At 42.0% G+C, this 23,307-nt stretch overlaps 1 protein-coding gene across 3 annotated transcripts; it reads right to left on the reverse strand.

Annotated features, from left to right (window-relative positions):
- Positions 1–1,236: 1,236 nt before the first annotated feature.
- ivns1abpa (influenza virus NS1A binding protein a) lies at positions 1,237–23,094 on the reverse strand. 3 transcript variants are annotated; one of them, XM_050054290.1, is made up of 15 exons: positions 22,892–23,094; positions 10,919–11,209; positions 10,547–10,680; positions 9,762–9,931; positions 9,581–9,656; positions 9,302–9,475; positions 6,945–7,070; positions 5,263–5,373; positions 4,566–4,707; positions 4,105–4,329; positions 3,854–3,975; positions 3,436–3,562; positions 3,164–3,295; positions 2,692–2,865; positions 1,237–2,459 (listed from the first exon to the last, which is right to left on the reverse strand). In XM_050054290.1, exons 3-15 carry the CDS (start codon positions 10,655–10,657, stop codon positions 2,197–2,199), a joined length of 1,953 nt encoding a protein of 650 aa, XP_049910247.1. In that variant the 5' UTR covers positions 10,658–10,680; positions 10,919–11,209; positions 22,892–23,094; the 3' UTR covers positions 1,237–2,196. The 3 variants fall into 3 exon arrangements, with proteins under 3 accessions (XP_049910247.1, XP_049910245.1, XP_049910246.1); XM_050054288.1 differs by lacking the exon at positions 22,892–23,094 and adding an exon at positions 16,242–16,428; XM_050054289.1 differs by lacking the exon at positions 22,892–23,094 and adding an exon at positions 11,665–11,788.
- Between the last annotated feature and the right edge of the window lie 213 nt (positions 23,095–23,307).

Raw genomic sequence — 23,307 nt, forward strand, 5'->3', positions numbered from 1 at the left:
TGTATATCTTGGGTCATAGTTTTTTTACTGTCTTTGGAAAACCCACATCGTTTATAAAAGTCTGCATTGAATTTTCAATGTCTTCTTTTATTTCATTTCTAAATTTAGGCCACTTTAATGCCAGAGCTTTCTATGCCATAGAACATGTTCTAATTTAAAAGCTAGCCTTGAGTCAAAGGAACCTTTCTCTTTTCAGAAACTTTAATACCTGGATAATGTGAAACAGCTTTTATTCTAGATTGCTGATTATGATGGAAATTTCCACAGAGAAATAACCAGCAGTTTTATCTTCTCTTACATTTTTGTCTTAGAATGCTTATGTCTACATTTGGTTTCCTGTGCTGGTTGTAAATAGTGAATAGCATGCTTAGTTGCCTTCACATTTTTACAATGGGTTATGCCCTTTCTTTTTTAATTTATCACCTCTTTAGTTCAGTCTCAGCCATCCAAGGGTTGTATGAATCTGTAAGAGGAAGCCAGCAAAACTTGTTCCCAATTAACTGTAAAGGAGAAGGGTGGCTGGACATTCATAGATGTGGCAAAGCAAAAACCTAAACTACTTGGACAGACTCATCGCTGTCCAAGTATTTAGTCCTCACTTCCTGTAGCACATGGTCCATCTGGTGCCTTTTTTGAGACTGTCAGGTGTGTCAGCAGAGATTATCTGAGTCTAACTCGTGAATGAGCGCAGGGTAGGGATTTAATACACTGTCTGGCAGTCAGTGATGTTTGAGGTCATGCAGATGCAGCTGGTCCCCTTTCAACACTCCCGCAGCCTGCGATGACCAGCGTCGTCCCTTCCTGCTGAGGTCTGTTAGCCAGCTTAGGATAATCTCTTCTAAAAGACACTTAGAGGAGCAGAAAAAAAACCTGGCTTAGTGTGGTAGTCCCCCGAGGAGAACGGTGGCAATGAAAGCTTAGACAGCAGTGACCAGGACACCGTAATTACTTGACGGTAAATGCGGAACGTGGGGGAGATGAGGCTGCAGTAAAATCTAAATTTAGGGTCAGCAGATCAGCTGTTGGAAGCTGGGCTTGAAGCACCTGGCTCAGCTGCCAACTTAAAAATGCTGACGCTTATAATGCAATCACGACCAGACCGCTCTTTAATGTTTATTGCCCTCCTCGGTTAAAAACCCATCAGTCCGGGCACAAGTACAAACCTATATATTAACCCAAGTTATTGCCTATCATCGCTTAATGACAAACAATTAGGAAGCAGGCTGGAGACAAATATTAGATTTAATGATTTATTAATTAAGAAATGTTACAAATGTGATAATTATCTCGTTCTAATATTCCTTCCAGAAGAATCTGCCAATGCCTGACACTTTAAAACACAAAAGAAAAAAAAAGGATCTTCAGTAAACTGCATCTCTACATACATCAATTAGTTAAATCACAATAACAAAAGTTTGGTTAGCAGAAGCATGGTTGTGCGTGTGGTGTGTGTGCACAAAAAATTAACTAAAACTGGCACTGGTTAGATTCATTGACTTTAAGCTGTCTGCTACTACTTTATTTTATTATATCGGTAAATCAGCAGTGTATAAAAAATATAAAAAAGGCCATCATTTAAGATTCAAAAAGCAATCCAGCTTGTTTAAAATGACACAAAAAGCCATGACAGGTGTTTATCAACTCGCACTCTGAGTAAGGCTTCAAACCACTGACCTTTAAATATGTGAGCAAAATTACATTTCCACAACAGAAATATTCTTAAATAAAACTTAGAACTTTCAAAAGTCAATTGTCACCACACCATACTGCCACCTTCCAAGTGACCAATAACTGCGAGCTCATCTGAAAACCCTCAAAGTGAAACCTTTCAACTCTAAGAGAAAAAGAAAAGCACTAAATGTGTATTAAATGTTGGCATATGACAAAAATGAGGAAGAAACAAAATATATACAGCACAAAAAAACATATGCAATATGCAAAGGCGTCATGTTGCTTTGGGCAACTAACCCCCCCCACCCCCCCACTCGTCATATATAAGCCAGTCTTCACTGAAGACCCCTCATCCCAACAATCCCCACCCCCACCCACACATATCCGCTCATACACACACACAGAACATCACGAAACACGATTACGTCACTAAGCCTGTTAGTTTGGAAAAAGGTGAAGCACTGTGAAACTCCCCAACCCCCCTCCCTCCCTTCTGCTCCTCCCACCTCCCTGTTCCCCCCCCCTTCACTCAGAGAGGGGAGACGGGGCCTTGGTGCAGTCGTTCCACTCGTCCGTCTCGAGGTTGTACACCTCCAACGTGTTGAGGAACTCGTTTCCGTCAAAGCCGCCCACAGCGTAGATGGTTTCTCCCAGGATGGCAACGCCCGCATTGCTGCGTGAAGATGTCATGCTACCCATCATCCTCCACTCATTGCGGGCGGGGTCGTACACCTCCACACAACGGAGCGCGTGGGAGCCATCGAAGCCGCCAACGACAAACAGTTTGCCTGGACAGAGTGAGAGACAGTATTAGCAGGATGACTAAATCACTGTGTTCTGCGCAAGAACTGAATCACCCAAAATTTAAATTTCTAACACTTTGCTTCTTGTCAGCACGTTGATAAGACGTCAGTTTCCCACATAGCATGATGTTCTTGCACCATGCACACACTGAAGAAGCTGCCAAAGAACTGCGGCTGATTCTAACGTCATCACACCTGTTTGTGGTTGTGGCCTTACCTGCATGGACAGCGACGGCGGCCCCCCTGCGAGCCACATTCATGGGGGCTATCAGGGTCCAGGTGTTATTCTCGGGGTTGTAGCGTTCCACAGTGTTCAGGCAGTTCCACGACTCCGCCCCTCCAATCACGTACATGAAGCCCTCCAACTCACACACGGCTGCCTGGTGCCTCCCTGAAAACAAATTTACTTAATGAATACAACTTTCCCATTTCCCCTCCAGTTGCAAATATTACAAGAGCACAAGCTGTTCTGATTAACTGTTATCCTTCTTTTGGTCTCGTTCTTAACATAATGTACTCTCTGCTCTAATAATCCAGCTCCCCAGAGGGAATAATTAAAGCTTTATGTGAAAGACAGACATTTGTTAGCCCTCTGAAAAAGACATTCAGCTTTGTGCTTAAGGTTAGACCATGTGATATGTAGATAAATGGAAGACTGTGAGTGTATGTGGGACTGTGTGGACACATACTGATGTTAAGGGAGGCACAGTTGGACCAGGTTTTGGTCACAGGGTCAAAAGCATCACAGTTCTTCAGGCCCTTCTGCCCGCAGGGGTCCGACCCTCCAACAACATAGAGTTTGTTGTTCAATGAGCAGACACCTTTAAACAGAGAGGGCAGGGATGAGCTAAAAAAGCAAACTGGCTTCAGTCAGTAACAAGAAGGCTACTTTATTGAAGCATTTTCCTGGATAAAATCGTTAAATTCAACAAAATCATAAACCCTTGCAGGAGGGACTGACCTGCATTGCAGCGGTTTGTCCTCAGCTCTGGCACTTGAGTCCATTCATCAGCATGTGGATCGTACATCTCCCCGGAGCTCAGCTCATCAGAGTGTCCATTTGAACCTCCAATCACGTACAGCTGACCCTGTGAGGTAAATATATACGAGTCATTAGAGGATGAAGATGATTATGATGCAGCAACCTGACACCTAAACACTCACATTTAAAGTTTGATTTGGAACTACAACAACCTATTGACATTAAGGTAATTTAGAAACAATTAATTGGGCAGGGAGCAGGGAAGCATGTATGTATTTGCACAAGCCAACTAAAACCTGTGTAAGTATTAAATAGGTGTATTTCTATGACAACAGTAAAAATGTCACTTCACTGCAGAGTCAATAAATGTGAGATAAAGATTAATAGTAAACTGTACCATGAGCACAGCCATCTGGAATCGAGCCCTTGGAGTCCGCATGGGAGCAATGAAGGTCCAGCTGTCCTCGTTGGGGTCGTAACACTCCACAGTCCTCAGACACTCTTCTCTGTTGTAGCCTCCTGCAGGAACATCGAGATGAAGTCAAGAGAGAAGCATGTAGCTTCTTATGTACCCCGACCTCCTTGTAGCGCCAGTTATTCACCTTACACATGATACAGTCTTCTACTCTAACCCTGTTTAGTGCTAACCTGCTGCGATGAGTTTTCCATTCAGAGCTGCAGTGCCCAGGCCAGAGCGAGCATAATGCATGGGTGAGAGCGGCTGCTCCTCCAACTCCTCGGGCTGGGCCTCGAAGCTGAGGCTCTTCATCAGGCAGGGGGTGGCAGAGGGAGAGGTCTGAGGGCTGCTGCGACCGTGCAAGAAGATCACACACAACATACCGTCCAGCACAGCCAGACACAGGTAGTTGTTGTCTACGGATAAAATTGGAGATTGTTTAGAGCCACGTGAGGAGAAAAAGTTTAAAGATCAAGCTCAGAATTCAGATTCTATGTCCCTTCAAGTCAAGTTGTCTAATCTTGAAGTCAACAGACTTCTGACCTCAATCTCGTCTAATTTTATCGAGCAGCATGTGAGAGACTTGTGCACAAAATATATTCAAAGAAAATATTTCTGATTGTACTGTGAAAAATCACATGCACAAACGTACTTGTGGTCTTCTCAGAGGCGATGTACTTCCACTCTCTCCTGCCGGGCTGTTTCGGGGCATTTGCTGCTTGGTTGGAGGGCGACAGGCTTCCTGAGGAGCTGCAGCTCATCTGTCTCTGGGCGCTCTCCCGTATGGGTTTCTTCTGCAAGAGCACAGTGCAGCTACAGAAGCCAAGCTTGCACCACAGGCCCACCACTGGCCACAACACCAGGTAAACATACCCCACAAAGTACACTTTGATCCAGCTGGTCTAATATAGAGGTTTTTATCGAGTATGTATTGAAATCTCACATCACCTGAAGCCAACAACACAGCACCGCAAACTACAGTCTCGGACCACAATACAATCAGATCTAACAACACACAGGTTAGTCACAACTCAGAATAGAGGGTAAAAGCTGGAGCAGCCATTACTGCATTCAACTGGTTGACGTTATCTTAAAGATCAAAGTGTGGTTTTCATATATGCTCAACAGCATAGCCAGGCAGGTATCATAGGTCATTTCTTGCTAATCTACTGACATTGCATTGTGGCTAAATTTGGTATTAAATGAGCCATATCTACTTCTTGCCAGGCACAGGCTGTGTAGTGTTTTTATGCATGGCCAGGCAAACTGTATAATAAGGCTACACACTGCCAAAGCAAAATGTGGTAGAGACTTCATTACAGTGAAGCCAGGCACAAGCTGTTGAGTACCTGCACAAACTGAAGGTGGTCCTCCTCGCCACCAAACACCTCACAGTGCCCATCAATCATCAGCCCTCCATCCACCAGCTTATGGTCAGGTGAGTAGTACAGCGTTTGCACCTGAAAGACAAACAGGAACAACATACCCATGTGGCTGTCTCCATGGCAACACACTGAGAACCCCAGCAAAAGGGGGGGAGGGAGGAAGTGGGGGGGAGGAGGAGGAGGAGGAGGGTAGCAGTGCTGTGAAGAGGAAGAGGGGGGAAGGGACGAACGGCCTGGATCTTCTGTTGCTTGGATGGAAAGCTTCCTTTAAAAAGACACACACTGCTGCCACTGCACAGAGTGGGTTAAGTGTTTGAGCTCAAGAAGGTATCTGACAGTGGCTCTCCTTAATTTGCATCTAAAAAAAAAGAGGGAGCTGGTGAAGAATGAGAGGCTGCATCTGGAAAGATCTTCTGTGAAGAATGAAGAGAAGGAGGAGGAGGAGGAGGAAGAGGGGGGGCTGCATGTAGCCCTCTTTCCACCTCTGCTGCTTGGAAACCGGTCCTTTAGCTGAACAAGCTGGTCATTGTGATGACAGCCACAATAGGCAGTCAAATCCAGATGACTAAAGACAGCGCTGTTGTAACAACTATTAAGCTCATCTTAAACAGTACTCATTAAAAGATTAAATCCAAAAATAAAATTAAAACCACGTAATGTTCTGTTGGGGCCAGACAAAATAATACTACGAGAATATGTGATGAAGCTCCTCAGTTGCCCATCTGAAGGGCACGTTTTAGAAAATGAGGGAAAAAAGCAGGGGCTTCTGTAATTTAATAAAAAAGTTGCTGAAATTTATAATTTTACCTGAATGGTTAATCATTCGTCTGTAATTTAAAATTTTCTTGAATGTGTCAGTGGATAAGTAGGCCTGTATGAGACTATACTGTTATGAGTAAATGGACATTCAATTAGATGTATTTATCGCTAAAGGTTTGTGAGCAATGTATTTTGGTGAACGCAGAAATGGGATGCATCTGCATATGTGGGATGCATCTGTATATGTGGTATGGACAGATGGGAGCACAGTGTTGCTTGGCTGCAAAGAGGGGCTGCTGAGAGGCAGTAGTGCTCCTCTCCTCCCTCTCTTTTCTCTGACTCATTACCCTGGTGGCTCAGTCCTGGCTCTTCAGTCTGGTCTCCTGCTGCTGCTAATAAACCTACAGAGAGATAAATCAACGGGGAGGAGTGACTGTTAGTGCTGGAGCAACAAACACGCACCTGTTCAGATAGTAAAGTGGCAGTGAGACAGTAGAATCAAGGGTCACACCTTTGAGAACCTGCGTTTTAGTGTTTCACAGATGAAGAGCCCTGTTATACTCAGATAGGGTTGAATGTAAACCAACCACATAACCAAAAAGAGAACAGCGGAGACAATAAACAAGAGCAAACAGCAGCTCTTTTTGGCTCACCTCTAATTTGTAGTATGGTTCAGGGGTACAGAGTTTCTTACTGCAAAAACCTCAACAAATCAGAGGAAAAAAAAAGAACAATCCTGACATAGCAGCATGACAGTGGCATGCTACTTCTACTTCAGCCCCCTTAATGACTTCTTAACGTCAAAAACAGGAGTCAGAGGGAGAGCAAAGGGCAGGGTATGAATGAAGATCAGTCTGAGAGGTGAGACTACAGGCCCTGGTACTCACTTCCTCCATCAGTCGTTCCAGTTGGTCTCCGTTCTCCCAAAGGCTACGCTGCACCCAGTTGAGAACCTTCGAGTAGAGCTTGCCGTTGCTTGGCAGGGTCAGGTTGTCTTCTAGCATTACTTCTAACTGTAAACACACAAAGGGATGAAACAGGAGTTAGATTTACACACAGTAAGATAAAGTGACTGCTTGACTGAAGAATCTAATACCTGGACCCTTATTGTTTACTGGAAAACTTGATCTTCACTGATTACTAATTTACCTGAGAATGAGGTACACCTGATTCATTACCTGTATAATCCCTTAACTTTGCCACAGAGGCAAGATTTGCCTTAGTATCATATTAAGTTGCTTGGGAACCACCCACACCACTCAACAAACCAGTAAGCTCCTGGTCAGTGTATATGCAGGAATCTTGAGGTTAATTTCAATACCTTTTTAAGACTTTTTTTAAGACCTTAAGACCTCATCGCCACTTCAAGCTGTCATTAGCAGCAACACATCTTTAACTTACGTTACCTGGTCGTGGCACTGGAGGACTGCAGGAACTTGAAATGGAGAGCTGCCGCTCTCTGTAGCCAACGGCAGCCTTATGGCTAGCCCCTTGCATGTGGTATTTAACTGCATTTATTACCATTGAGGCTACGCTTATCTTTTTTGCAGTATTTGCAATAGGCTTCCCGGTTGGTACCTTCAACCGTCTTTATCCAATCTTTAAACTCCGGCATCTCCAGCAAGGAGTCAGCAAACTTGCCTTTCCCCATTTTTTATTGTCTTTTGCTCCTCTGTTTGGCGCCTGGACGTGCCCCGTCGCGTGATGTCGCACAGGTACGTGCACGGCCCCGAGTGGCAGTCCGACTGTGCCTACCTACACATCGTTGTTTGTAATAGTCGCGAGGAGGAAAATAAATTATACATTCATGGATACTTTTGTCAAAGCTTGAATGCCAAGAAAATATAATACTTCATAAAATCGCGATTAAGACTTTTTGATACTTTTTAAAGGGCCTTAATTTTCCGACATTTGATCTATCAACTTTTAATACTTCTTAAGACCCCGCGGACACCCTGCTGGTGCAAATTTTTAAAACATTAATCACTGCCTGAAATGTATTTGAAGTGCTCCAACTGAAATTCTGTAGGCTCATAATAATCGCTACAGGTCCAGTTTGTGGTTCACCTTATTATCCATTAGATCTTTCACTCCCAACAGGGGCCGCAACAAACCAAACAATTTTACCACATTTTTGTAATTAAACATTTTTTCATTTAGTATCTGAAAGTGCCCAAATCAGATAGACAGTGTGAAAGAAGAGGATGTCGCCTCACAGTCTGAAAAGTGAAGCCAATGCCAAAGTACCATCAACCCACGTTCTTACTAAAGGCCAGCACAGGGTTTATGGTGAGTTTATGGTCTCAGCCACTAGTTTCAGGTTTTCTTTAATACAGCATTATGTTCACTTTGTAAATTAAGGTCCCATTTACAGTAAAACACTTGACAAAGCAGGTACGCTTTAGGGCGTGGCTACCTTGTGATTGACAAGTTACTAAAACAGCAATCTGTCAATCAGGATAGAGGCATAGCAATACGCACCCATGGCACCGAGTACATTTAAATAGCCGTGACCTTTTGTTTTCATCATCAATTTTGTAAGTGACGGTTCTGCATTGCCTAACTATGAGTCAGACTCTGTCAGGTTGCCTGTATAGGTCGGTGTGCATCGTGTCCTTGGGTCCCTCACTTCTCCACAGTCACTTCTGGCTCCAAATAAACAATATGCTAAACTCGCTTCAAAACGGCAGTCGACAAACTAATTGGTGACGTCACAGTGGCTATGTCAACTTCTTTTACACTACCTTTGGGAAAAGCGTAGTGGAGGCCCAACAGCTTGCATGTTTGTTTTCCCTTCTAACAACTTCATTTGATTTATTCCTAGTGTACTTGGTGGAGTCCTCGTGTTGAACAAATGCCTATACACTATAGCCCGCCTATGTTAGAATATGTTTTAAGTCTCTGCCCTAAATACATTCTCAGCAGGATTTAGCAGCAGGGAAATCTATAAGAGGCACTCCCTCATACTATAAGCATTGTTAATCTTGTGTCAAAGTCAGAGAGCTAAAAATAAAAAGCTTATTCCAGTGTATGCTATTCAGCTTAAGACCACCTACGCTAGGTAGTTTTAGTGCAGGAACAAAGGGGGACTAGAAGAGTCAAGTTCCAACCTGTGTTGTCTTGTAGCTTCATAATCAGGGATGGCCCCAATTCTGCCAAATCATGTATAACTTACTGGTACCACTTCAACTGACTAGAAAATACTTGGAAACATTACTGCATGTGTGTTAATTTAAGATAGTACCTTTAGGCGGGGAAGTTTGAGGAAGTCCTCCTGTTCAGACACTTCCAGTAGATGGTCTTGGATGAAGGCGTCCACCTTGGCCAAAACTCTGGTATCTCCCATGGAGCTGGCAAAGTTACGAAAAGAGATGGCACTCTGGGAATCCATTTTAGTCAGCAGGTAGTCGCCACAAATCTGAGGAGTGGGATATGTTAAAGTTAATGAGTTCCTTGTCACCTGTAAAAATCACATGTGACCTTAATTGTGACATTGGGGAAGTGAGTGTGATTAAAAACATACCTGTTTGACTCGCTCCATCTTGAACCGTTTGGCTGCAGAGTAAACTTCCTTGACCAGTTCCTTGTCTGCCTTTAGCCTGTGTTGCACATAGAGGACAAAAAGAATAAGAGGTTGGCAATCATTTGCAAAAGTTAAAATTTTGCTGTGATACGAAAGGGTCAAAGGCAAAAGAGTTACTAACTGGGCAGTATAGGCGTAATTGAGCAAGATCTCCACAGCCTCTGGGTCCAAGTCCTCAAAAGTGACATGCGAGACTCCATGAGGCTCAACGTCACTGTTGAAGATCTCAAACAGGTAGGGACTGCAGCAAGCCAGAACAGCACGGTGAGCCATCAACTCATGACCACACACCTGGACAAAGAGAGCAAGAGAGAAGAACACACACCGTTAGGATGTCTGTGAGTTTCTACATGATATTTGTGTCTCAGCATTAAAGGAAACTAAAGAAACAAACCCAATGTTAATTGAGAAAATGTTTGTAATAAAAAGCAACATCATTAAAAGTTAAAAATCAAAGCCATTTAATTCCCTTGTGCCTAACTGGCAATATCTAAATGTATATTCCTGACTGGCTGCACAAGTCTCTAACAGGTCTGTATTATACAAAGGGTGGGAACAGGTTCTCATACTTGAGATAAGAGAGCAACGGAAACAAAACAGGAAACAGTGAAGTAAATCTTTTTCTTGTTTCTATGTGTGGAATGACTCACATTTCACACACACATACCAGTCATCATTCAGACCCACTCAACTATGTGGTTTGTTCTAAATTCCACTGTACATACACACAGATACAATTAGCCCCACAGTTTGTATTGACATATTGTGCATCTCAAACTGTTTTGTATTCAATAAACACGCGAGTCATTTTATCCCCTACGGTGCACCATAACCTCTTATGTTTCACAGAGTGACTGTGTAGCTTCTCTGAGAAAGTGTGACAGTGAGTGTTTCCATTAACCATACCTGCAGTCTAACATCACAGAACTGACCGCTCTTTCTCAGAGCATTCATTTTGGCCACGGTGGAATCCAGGAAACTTTCATCCTCAAAGATCAAATAACCGTTTGGAATCATCTTGGTGAATTTTGATGGTGTGTCTGCAGAGGAAAGGTTAAAAAAAAGAAAGAAAGAAAAAAAAGACAGAATTAAATGTCTGCCAAGTGAAGCAATAATACTTGGCATGCTTGTCTTCTGCATTCTGTCCAACATGCTTTCAGCCGTGCAACACTGTAATAGCTGGTTTATTAATTGATGACCAGAGTGAGGATTAGGATTGGGTGCCTGTATTGTGCACTGTGTATTATATTCTGTCCTATGCATTAATCATGGCCTTACCTAATAGAGAATAATACAAATCCAGGGAAGCACCAATGCTGAGAGTAGAACCGAAGGTAGGCAATAGGCAAAGCAGACTCAGATCACAGTTGAACTCAAGTCTTCTTCACCCAAGGAGAGGGATGGGAAGTTGTTAGAAGAACTGCCAGTTGACTAGACGGGCGTGAGCAGAAGGGAGAAGGGGAGCAGCCGCACGGACAAACTATCAGGCTTGAAGCGACTGTAATCAAGTCCTCGAGATCCCGTTGGCTATAGAGTTGTACTTATTCTGTGTTGGTCATACATTATAACCTAGGAAAAAGGAGAAAAAGAAACATGAGTTTTGTTTTGTTTGTTTAACTGGAGAGAGGGCAAATGGCTAATCCTGAAATTGATGCTGCCTGTTCTTGGCACCAGTGCAATGCTAGCATGAGTCAGTTCCACATGGTAAATCAAGGCAACCTTGAGCACGAGATGGCAGCTGAGAACACTTCTCTACTCTCTCACAAGCCATTTTGCAGTTGAATACATAATGTTTTCATATCCTCCACATGCATGCAAAATTAAAGAAAAGGTTATCTGATTCAAGATACATTGGTCACATCATCTGATCACGTTACCCTTGTTGAATTCAGGAAGAAAACTGGAATTCAGCCATTTATCCAAACATGCTGTTAACCAAAAGGCGTACAGTGCTGTAGCTAAGCCCATGCCTGTGATACTCCTTCCTTACAACACCCTCCATTTAGCGCTTTAAATCTCCACACCTGCTGATGCGTCCCACCGGGCCGAGCAAGACCATTTAATCCCTCTCATGCCTTGAGCTCTGTCTCCACTCTCTCTGAAGCAACCTCACTCCAACTCTCTTATCCAACAAGCCCCTATGACTGGCTCCTCCCTATAGGAACCCTTCTCATTCAAGCACTGACCTATAAGGTAAAGGCAGGAGGGAACAACTTGTGACAAGAGTTTCCACAGCCAGTCAATTGTTAAGATACAGTGATGGTCTGTTACCTATTGCTATGAATTGTGGTAGGCCATCATAGTTCTCCATATACCATGTAACACTGATCCACAAGCCCCACCCACCCACACTTGCAGGTCACATCCAATAGAGATCATCCCTTATCTCTCCATCAAGATATTTTATACTGCTATTAAAGAGTTTGGATTTTACTAGCAGTAAAGCCTCTGGCAGCCCAAACTGAGCCAAACTAAATCACACAGAGCTTACTTGTACCAATCAGATGAATTAACACAACAGATATAATTCCATGCCTAACCACCTCACCACTTGACATCTGTGGTTTTAAGCTTTGAAAATAAATTACACTGCAGTCCCAACAGTTTTATCACTATACCAAATGGGGAGAGAGGACAAGACAGACCACAGCAGCTGCCCATAGTCTGAAACTGTATCCACACTCCATGTGACAAGGCTTTCTTGGGTAGCCTAGCTTCGTGCCTGGGGTCTGTATCCAACTCGCATGCGATTCTAACTCATTAGAAAAAGCTGTGATTTACTCAACTGCTGCGCTTATAGTGTACTTGTGACTCTAGCTGCTGTCAGTGGCACATTCAGTAGCACCATGCGAGAATTTTTCAGTAAAATCCTCTAGTTTTTGTGCAGAATTTACAACATTAGTACAATACTTGTCAATAACGAAGCCTGAAACCTTGTAACATATGAAAACAGGCCTCTACTCCTCAAAGGAACACGACTCTGGGAGGGAAATGACCATTTCCTTGTCAGGCACACCACAAAAATATAAAAACAAACACTTTTGATTTTTTAAAAGTATCTTAAGCCTTGCAGGAGCTTTATCTAGCACCGTTTCAGGTCTAGTTGCTCTGTGCACAATCCATGGGTAGACTTATGCTGCATCAAGCATGATACAGACAATGTGAAAGACAGAGTGACACCAAGGCAGACAAACACTATGCTCTTTGTATGCTGCTCTATAACCATTTTATCCACAGTCAGATGGTTTGAAGGAAAGGTAAACAAACACAATCTTGCATACCTAAGGTCATGTCTGAATGGCACTTTTATAATGAAATATTATGTTTCTGGAACATCTCAGCTAAAAAAAAAAGGTCTGACATAGCAAGATATCAGCACATTTTCAATTAAGCAACAATTCATTTCTTGCCCTGAGTTATGCCTTTTCAGTAGATAATCCCTAATAACAGCAACTACATTTGTGAAAAAGGTGCCAAACAACTGGTTGAACAAGTAAATCACAATGCCAGTTAGGCGCCAAAAGCTAACCGTACATATCACCCTTCCCACACTTAACATTATGCATGGCTGTGATTTGTATGCCAAATATCCCACAAACTAACATCAATCCAATATTTAAAACACCCACAAAGCAAAAATACATGTGCACTTTGCCAGATCGACCAAAATAAATAAATAAATAAATAAAATCACAGAATACTCAATCCAGTGACCTACTAAACTCAAAAGCGCACAGTGTGAATTTAATAATCATAAGTCAAGTATCTGGAAGAAAAAAGGAGAAATAATGTTCAGATTGGATTACTTAGCCTCTGAATGCATTTAGCTTTTTTCTTAATCCTTTTGACAACACTTACACAGCGCGATGCAAAAGGACAATAAGGACAAAAAATGCCTTAAGAAAGGTAAATATAAACACTATGGAATTGACTGCGTTGCCCTAAAAAGTACCTTGTAATTTGTACCTTGTTATATTTCACAACAATCACCATCTAATGAGTGTTGTCTGAGAGCATGCCATCTAGAAAGATGCTAATCATGTACAGTGTTAAAGTTAACACCCTGAACACACGTACATGACATGCTGCACAACTTCTTTAGGTTTGGCAAAGACGTGTAAAAGGCGGATGTGTAAAACTAACCAAGCTAAGACTGCTGGGGTGTGAGTCAGAGATTTTTATGGGTAAATGCTCAAGCACGACGGCACATGCTATAATACGGTCTTTTTGTATTGCACTGCACAGCAGTTATAGCAAGGCTGGCATGGAAAACTATAATTCACCGGGTGTGTGTGGATGGAGGGAACACTGACCCACTTTTGAGTGGTTATGCAACATCTGGCAGAAGACTTCTTGTGAAGGCTCAAGAGCTCAACTCCTCCACATGGCTGGGTCCACCACGCTCGCCTGTTGCCTTCTTCCCTTCACATTTCTCCACCTCACACTAAATCCAACACTGTCCCAGGCAAGCCATGCCTTCAACTCTCTGGATAATTCTTTACAGAGTTGCCGCCTTGATCACAGCTGTGATTAAAAAAATAATCTTCTCTAAAACTGATAAGAGAATCTTACGCCATGTCCAGTGTTTCTCTGGGAGCCAGCAAACAGCAATTCAGGATTTATGTCTGGATACAAGATTCATGTGCAAAAACTAGAACGAGTAGGAAGAAATAACAACATAGAGATCGGGTCAGTGACGAGGCATACAGTTATCCATGTATAGAAAAAAAGGCCAGGCAGATTTTGCAGACTTTGTGAGCTGTAAATGTGGATATATGGGCATATGCTTGAAAACCAGGCAACAAAGGCAGTAGAACAAAGGCACCAAAGAGAACAAGTGAGATTGTTCACAACTTTGTCACAGAGAGTAGCCCTGAATGTATTTTCCCTGTCCATTTTCCAACTGAATAGTCAGTCACAAAAGTGCAGGCCTGACACTGAACAATCAATGCTTGTTAGACACCCCTCCAGTGGTGAAGAGCGGCATTGCGTGCTATTTCACCCAGTTTTACTGTGTGGAAAAATACCGCTTAAATTTAACACTTCTAGAACAAGGGGATCTTTTAAGGGCGTTAACAATGCACAAGAAGGAGGCAGTAAACACTGTATTGCTTGTGTGTCTATAAAAATACAAAAATAAATCAAGGCACCAGCAGAACTGAGATACCTCATATGGAAAAAAAAAAAATTAAAATGAGGAAGATGTCAAATGTGTTCTGAGAAACCAGAAAATCCCCACATTTTTACGCGTAAGCAACTCATGACAGTATCACTGAATGAAGTAAAAGGGAGGATAATATGCCAAAGCATGACCACTCAGACAGTAAGGATGTTTTATTAATCATCTACTGGATAAGCCTGCTAGATGTTTTCCCCCGTTTTCATAAAATCACTCATCTACCATATGGTATTTGGGGATTTTCCACGTGGTTGCCAGCCTCAAAACCGGATTAAACGCACAGTAGGTCAAATACTACCATGGTATAAGGCGACCTGCAGCCGGCTGACACTATAAAGCAATGCACTTAAGGAAATCTGAAACGTTAAGAATTGGCTAGACAATTTCCTTTTTACTAGACAATCGATACAGTGCAGTCAATACTGCTCAACGTCGACAGAAACAGTGGCGCGTCAACATTATGCTAAGACTGGTCACAGCCCATTAGATCTGACACGGTATGGCACTATATGGAGGGTGAGTAAAGGACAGGATGTACCCATGCTACGTTACCCACCCTGTCATCCCCCAGTGGGCACGTCTTACAATTGCCCACCCAGTATCTCCTATTTATCTATTCGCTGCAGTGCAATGTCATTTATCTGCCTGCCTCCTCCTTTGGAGTAATGTGCCAGGGCCATGATGTCTGGCGATGTGCCAGGAGTCATATAGCTAGCCTTTACATACATCCCGCCACCAGAAACTGGGTCAGCAGCGAGAGCCCCCCCAAGAATCTGAATGACTCGACTTATGCACGGATCACAAGAGCAGAAAAAATGTAACACAAGCGAGATAACATTAGGCATCCAGTTGGAAGCATGCTAGCAACGTAAAGAGAGATGGAGAGATTTGGCATGCTCGGAAGCTACCGCATGTTAGCCTTCTAGCTAGAGACAACCTGCTGCTTAGCTAGGATGGGGAGCATGAGACAGCCACATCGGCTCAATTTATTTAACGGAACCACAAAAAATACATGAAGTCGTTTGTACGTGTCCGTGCTCAATGTGAGGGCTGGTTTTACTATTTTGTTAGCTGGCAATATAAGCTAAATACCAGCGTCCTTATAGTTAACGTTAGCTAAATGCGGAAAGCGATTTGTGACATTGTCCGCGCCTGTAGCGTTACAATAGGTATTTCCAGCAGTTTCCACCCAGTCTGAGGTACCTCTACAAGCATTACATTAACATCTGTCGGTGGCTTAATATTTTCTAAACTGAAATTAAAAGAAAGGCGGACACATTATTATACAGTGACACCAATGACAGATTTAACGGTTTCTCTACCCTTAAACAGCCACGTTAACGTTACTCGACAAAGACGTAAAACGGCGGCATTTCCTCTTTGACATTTTCTTTTCTTGAAAAGACAGAAAAAATGTCTTACCTGAGGCGTTTGACAGCAAACGATATTAGACATATTTAATGCGACTTCAGAGTTGGTTGGTTCGGGTTAAAGCAAAAACGCAACGCGGCTACAGGCACTGCTCGCTGGGCTGGTAGTAGGCGTCTGTTTCCTCTCAGTAAGAGAAGCACGTCCACTCTCGCTCTAGTCTGGACCAGAATGGTCGGTTGGTGACGGAGGAAGCGCGCTCCCGGCAAAAACCGTGCGACCGCCACGCTGCCTGTGACGCAATCGACAGTGGGCGGTCCTACAACGCCCACTCCTACAGTCATGTGTGAGAGTGATGAAATCCAGGGTGCAATACCGGGTGCATGATATGAGGAGCTCAGAGGCAATTTATGGCGAGTAAATAAATAAACAAGATAAGATTAAATCAGCCACAGGGAAGTTTGAGCACGTTTCCCATGGACGACGTATAAAGAGAACCAAGTCTAATCGTAAATTATTTACTTATCCAGGAATTATATTACATCAGCTTTCTAATGGCCAGTGGTGGAATAAGTAGTCATAAATTTCACTTGAGTGAAAGCAGCAATAGGTTACAACAGTTGAAAAATATACCTAAAGTATCAAATGTAAAATGACTTATCATGCACAATGGCTTATTTTTGAATTATATATACTATATTACAAGATGATTATAAGTATTAAATGCATATATTACTTTATTGTTGCAGCTGGTAAATGTGGGGCTATTTTAACTTGTATTTGCCAGGCTACTGCTGGGCGCATTAATCTCTAATATTCTATCATTATTTGTTTGTTAATTTATATTTCATATTGTTAACATGAATTTGCAAGGAAACTAAAGCTGCCAGATAGATTTAATGGACTAAATAGTATTTGCCTCCAAAATATAATGGAGTAGAAGAATAAAGTGGCTTAAATTGAAAATAACTACAGTAGGCATACAAGTAACTGAATATTGTAGGCCATCTAAATACAGTGTCTTGGGTGATTATACTTAGTTGCATCCCATTGCTGCTAATGACGATGTAAAGATCATGATATTGATATACACAGTCAGTGGTAGAAGAAGTAGGGTACTCAAGTTAAGGATTTAATCACAAATTACTTAAGTATAAGTGGGAATACAACATTGTAACAACACTTCATTGAAGGTCCTGCATTCATACTGTTTTTTGTATTTATTTAAGGAATAGCCCCTGTAAGAGTTGTTATATTTTACACTGGATTATTTTTATTGATGCATCTTATCTATAAAAAAGCATCTTAATCAATAAGCTCATCAGTGGCTGTGTGAAATTTTATCATCATGTAGCATGTCAAATAATGAAATAGTGAGGTATAATATAGCTAAAATGAAAGTAGTGAACTTTGTAGAGTGCAAGTTCCTCAAAACTGTACTTAAGCACTGTTACCAGAGTAAATGTGTTTTGTTACATTTCACTGAGGTATACTATAATCTGATAGTGTAAGCCATCCATATTTTAATGATCCAGATCCTTTATATGTATATTAAAAAAAATCTTTACAATATTAATTGTTTGCTTCATTTATGATCAAGCATGGGGTCTTTTCATTCATCGAGTAGTGGAAAAAAAATTAAATTGCATTTAAACAAGAGGCTTATTGTGGCAGCAAAATGTATCAATAAAAAGTACGGACTGTGAGTATTCATTGCAAAGTAAGGATTTAGTCAAAACCCGGAGACTCCACCTTTAGGGATTCTCATGCATTCAGATCATTTGAAAAAGGAAATAAGGAAATATAAAACAAATTTAAAATAAGATAAAATAGGAAATGAAGGTGCACAGGGCCGAAAGCAGAAAGAAATTAATGTAGATGATATCAGCCATATTTTATGACATGTAGCGGAGTGCCTTAAACTTGTATTTGAGTGCAGTAGATCTCTGGATTGATTGTACTAAGTAATGAATGTCAAGATTTGACCCTAAGAGTGAGGACAGAGAGCAGGTGAGCTATGAAACAGCACCCTTGACTGCATCTAGGATTCAGTATGTTGCTCAAGGACACTTCAGGAGGGTGGACGCTTGCTGAGTTAAGTCCACCCGGGGCAAGCACTGCTCCTCCGCCTTTTGCTTGTCACGTCTATATGGAATTCTCTCTTCTACATTTTGTGTCTCCTGTCTTTTGATTGCATTAGCTATTCAATTTATGCTGCCACTGTGCCACATTTACTTGCCATTTGTCATATCCTCCTCTACATGCATCTGTGAGTCATGACAGCACACAGGCATAAGTCGGTTGATATCCATTAGGAAGGAACATCCAGGCTCAACTCACACCACTACTGCACATACGTCACCTGGACTAAGAAGAACCCATTCACCTGCACTGACTGAATGGAGCTTAGTTGATTAGATTACAGGATAAAAATTGCCTCTATACCAATGTGTCAGCCAGCCGTGTGTGTGTGTGTGTGTGTGTGTGTGTGTGTGTGTGTGTGTGTGTGTGTGTGTGTGTGTGTATTTGTCTGCATGCAAAGTGTTGTGTGAAAGCCTGGCATCGAATGTGCCCAGGTGACAGCAGCAGAGCATTGACCATTGTGTTGAAAACCACAGTGTTAACATCCAAAGCCAGGGGTCCGGTCAGCGCAGAATAGGTTCATCAAAACAACGTAATCTCTTCATAACATCTCTTGTGCTGGTATTATTATCACGACACGTTGTGCTTCCATCCATGTGGGGGTGACATTCCTGACAAGGTGAAAGAAGTTACTGCTGGCTCATTCACAAGAAAGTGATTGGCTGGTTTCCAAGAATGGTCACCTGCATCAAATTTCACCCCCATTTCTTTTTTAGCTGTGTCTACGTGTGCCTGGATTGTTGCGGGAGAGTCACAGTTTTAAGGTCGTTTCGCATGTATGCTTTCAACAAAACAAATTGAAATAAGATACAGTGCATGCCATCACTGATGCAGCAGTATGCAACTTCCATGTGACTGCCAAACACATACTTATGAAAATTCTAATATGAATGCCCTTACAATTATGGCTTGTGTTCATGAATTACAGAGTGCAAACCCCAAATCAGCAGTGTTCTTCATCTCAAAGTGTCTTTCATTCACTAATCTAAGTTTTGTCTTTGCAAAAGCTCCTTTGGGCTGTCTGACTTGGGCATTCTGCAAAGGTGAATGAAGATCCCTGGCAAGCAGTCAGTCCATCTTCTCAGCACAGTGTCTGGTGTCTCAGACAGGGAAATAGTGATTACAGGCAATGGAGTGCAGCCAACCGGCTGCAGCCTGACTTATTTTCTTAAGTAGGTGTTTTTAGGAATTGGATTGGGACCAAAAAGTGGGAAAGAAACTGAAGAAATTGACACAGGTTATCATGGTTTCTGAGGTGCTTATGTGTGGTATTGAATTGCCTTGAAAGGCCTTTGTAGCACAGCTGTTGAACCAGTGCTTTATGGTCGTTATTTTTTACCCCACAACAGTCAGTATGGCTGTTTAATTCTATAAATGTGACAGTTAACTAAAGAGATATCAAAGGAGGATAAAGGTCTTCAGCTAAATATCCTCCCTTTTTGATGGTTTATCTCTGATCTGTGTGTGTGTGTGCGTGCATGTGTGTGTGTGTGCGTGTGTTGGCTTTGTCTGACACTAACACAAAGAACACTCGTTTTGCTGAGTCATCTTGTAGACTCTGGCGCCCCCTTCATTCTTCCATTCTACAGAGATTTGTTCAGTGAGGCTGCATAAATGTGTTCTGACAAGGACACTATGAATATTTTAGGTATCTTGGCCTGGCAGTAACACGTGGCTGGCACTGCTGTGTGGACGGAGTTGATGCGAGCAGGAGGTTTAAGTCTTGTGAAGAATTTAGAGTGACACTGCAGTGCTGAAAACTGTATTCACTTTTAAAGGAAATACCAAATGCCATTGATGGCCCTAATAGCCTTTTGCTGATTTCTTACTTGGTATAAATGTGACATCATAAAGTTTGTCTTTTTTAGTCTGCATTGATGTAATGTCGAATGAAGAATTTCATTTTGCACTATAGTGAATTCATTTACTGATGTCTTCCCTTTACGCTTCGTTCTGCGTTAGAGCATTAAAGCTGTGTGTGTCTTTTGGAGTCATTTAACAGAGAGTTTTGTGATATCACCACCTCCTTAACTCACCCTGGGGCACTGCAAAATGGAAAAGTGCCACGTGAGAGTGAAGTTACATAGTCCTCTGATAAGGTACCGATAAACTGTGAAACTCACAATGTTAACCTTCTCATGACAGACCAATAACGTTGACAGAACTGGGGCAGTGGGTTTTCAGTGGGGCTAGTTCAAAGGTGAAGAGAGAATGTCACGTCTTTTTAGTTTTGTGGCCTACTTTGTGCTCTGTGAACACACTACTTGTGCAACCTCATAATCTGGATTATTTCCCAAGAATCAAACAGAAATTTTTCACAGGGGTGGTCAGATGGGGCTACTGAAAACCTTGGGGGTCACACACCAAAACCAAAAGCCATCAACGAATTTCAGGAATGTGATGACGCTGTTGAAGTTAATGGACTGGTTGGGAACTATGTCAATATGGAGAATTAAGGAATCACATACTGATAGACTTTGGTTTCTTATTTTATAGTTAATATTATTGATTATCCAATGAGTATAGACTTATACCAGTATGGCTAATATTTTGAGTTCCACAACGATCCTATTTTAGTGTGTTATGTATCTATACATATTGGGCTGATTGTCCTTGTCCTTAAAAAGAGACATATACAGCTTTAATTTAAGGTAGTACAATGATCGTAAGGAGAAAAAAGGCCTACTCAAGTTTAGGGGAGACTCATGGGTACCCATAGAACCCAATATTCAGATATCTTAACTGGCCATGCCAGTTGTTTCCTCGTCAAAATTTAGCATAAATCTGAAGCAGTATTAATCCCCCTTACCGACAAATATACCAACATGGTTACTATCCATAGATGCCTTAGGTTGTCTAGTTTCACAAGATACCACCACCTTTGTGCTATCCTAAATGAGCATGCCGTAGCCCCTTAAAGACAGTGATATCACCATCCAAGTACTTTCCCCAAGAGGGGCCTGGGCCAGCAATTGTATTAAGGTAGGCATGGCACCACTGATCAACATTCGCTTTTTCAAATTCATTGTTTCCCCATGATGACATCGTATTGTCCTAACTAATTCTGAGTTACAGCACTGTGTATATATAATTAATCATAGGGTAGAGGAAAAGTTTAATTCCAGCCAGTCAAGTGTTGCCAGTGTTCGCATGTAAATGAGACTCTGATAGTGTGGTGTGATGTGATGTGGTGCATGCTCAAACAGCTTAATATAGCCCCACTTAGAAACAAACAAACAAACAAACAAACCAAAACCTCAAAAGCAGATTTAAAGTCCCATTTTTAAATGAATATATTTTTTGGACTGCATTTTTAACGGTGAGGAGAACTAAATGTGGCGAAATGGAGCTGTTCATCTGATCCTGCCCCACTTCACAATCTGCAAGCCATCAGACTGCTTCTGAATTAAAATGCGGCCATGTGAGTTATCAGTTACAGTTAGATGATAAGTTACAGCAAACACCTTCTCCTGTAACTGGTAATTGTGACTATGCAGACGCACAAAGGCTAACTGTGGCCAAACACCTTCTCCTGTCTTTCCCACAGATCTGTGCCAGGCTCTTCCTCTCATCCCCACAAGAGGAAGAGTCGCAGGAGTGTCACAAGAGTCTGGCCTTCTGTCCCATGTAAGTACACAAAATCTCTCTCTCAGACATTCTCTTTTCAAAACCTCTGCCCTCCTGTGGTCTGTCCCACTCTGAGGAAGTGGGTCAGTTCAGTGAGAATAGTACACACACACACAAACACACACACACCCAAGTTAGATTTTGTCGAAATAAAAGACTTGGTAAGCGGCACACTGAGCTGCTTTCCTGACCCAGTGTTGCACTGATCTCCCCGGAGGACACACTGCCTTGCTGTAAATGTATTAGTGGCTCTAATTAACTCAGAAACAACAGTCTGTGTGTTTTGATTAAAATACTGCACTAGGCTTGCTCTCATTTCTTTCTCTAGTCAGCCAGAACCCACCTGTTGCCAGATTCAGTTTCTAATTATCTTTGCTAACACTGAACTATTTCCACTTCCACCTGATACACAAAAGACAGTATTTTGCTGCACTGAATATGTTGTGATGAACTCAGAGTCATACACGAATCAAATTTGCACTGAATTTCCAGCCAAGTGATTACATGCTGACCTCAAGACACTTATACCTGACTGCAGTATGCTTAGTCTTGTGTTGTGCAGATAGGTCCAGAGGTCATGATCCTTGAACGCCACTTGCATCATGTCTTTCCTACTGACCTCTGCATTTAAACAGTGATAAGGCAGCACTGGCCTTACGAAATCTGCTTGAGTAACTTCAGTAATTATGAAACGTGACAATTACAACAACTAATAATGTCCCCAACAAAACTCAGTTTTAAACAAACACATTCACCTTTATCGGCCCAATTCTCTCAAGTTAAGACAATTTGAACAATGCACTTAAGGCATAAGGGTGTGCATAACAAGACAGGTCAAATGTGTAGGCAAAAGCTTAAAAAAAGTCACTTTTAAATGACTGATGAATGATGAATGACAGTGAACAAGAACAGTGAAAAAATGCTTCTTGTCTTACCTGTTTTCCCATTCAGGGGTTCAGGTTTGTTCCAGAAATGCCAAGAAGTCACTTGACAAACAGTCTCCAAGACGCAGGTTTCCTATCTAAGAAACAGCTTGAACCAAAGAGGATCAAATACTAGTTCAATTCAAAGGACCAGTGACTTTAAAAAAATCAGCCTCCACTGATTGATGGATGCAGTTGTTGTGGTAGAAATCTGTGTACAGATGTGAGCATGAGTGCAAATGATTGTTTAAGACAACACATGACCTCTCATACTGCTCATGCTGGAGACACCAATTTATAAACATGCAAATCTGTAGACGTGCATGTGACAGTGTGTCTGGCCTCAGATAATTCCAATCACTGGCCGCTCCTATCTGTTCCTCCGTTCCTTTCCGTCTGTCTCTCTCTCATCTCTCCCTTTTCATCCT

This window comes from Epinephelus moara, chromosome 10 (assembly GCF_006386435.1).
Source record: "Epinephelus moara isolate mb chromosome 10, YSFRI_EMoa_1.0, whole genome shotgun sequence".
Taxonomy (NCBI): domain Eukaryota; kingdom Metazoa; phylum Chordata; class Actinopteri; order Perciformes; family Serranidae; genus Epinephelus; species Epinephelus moara.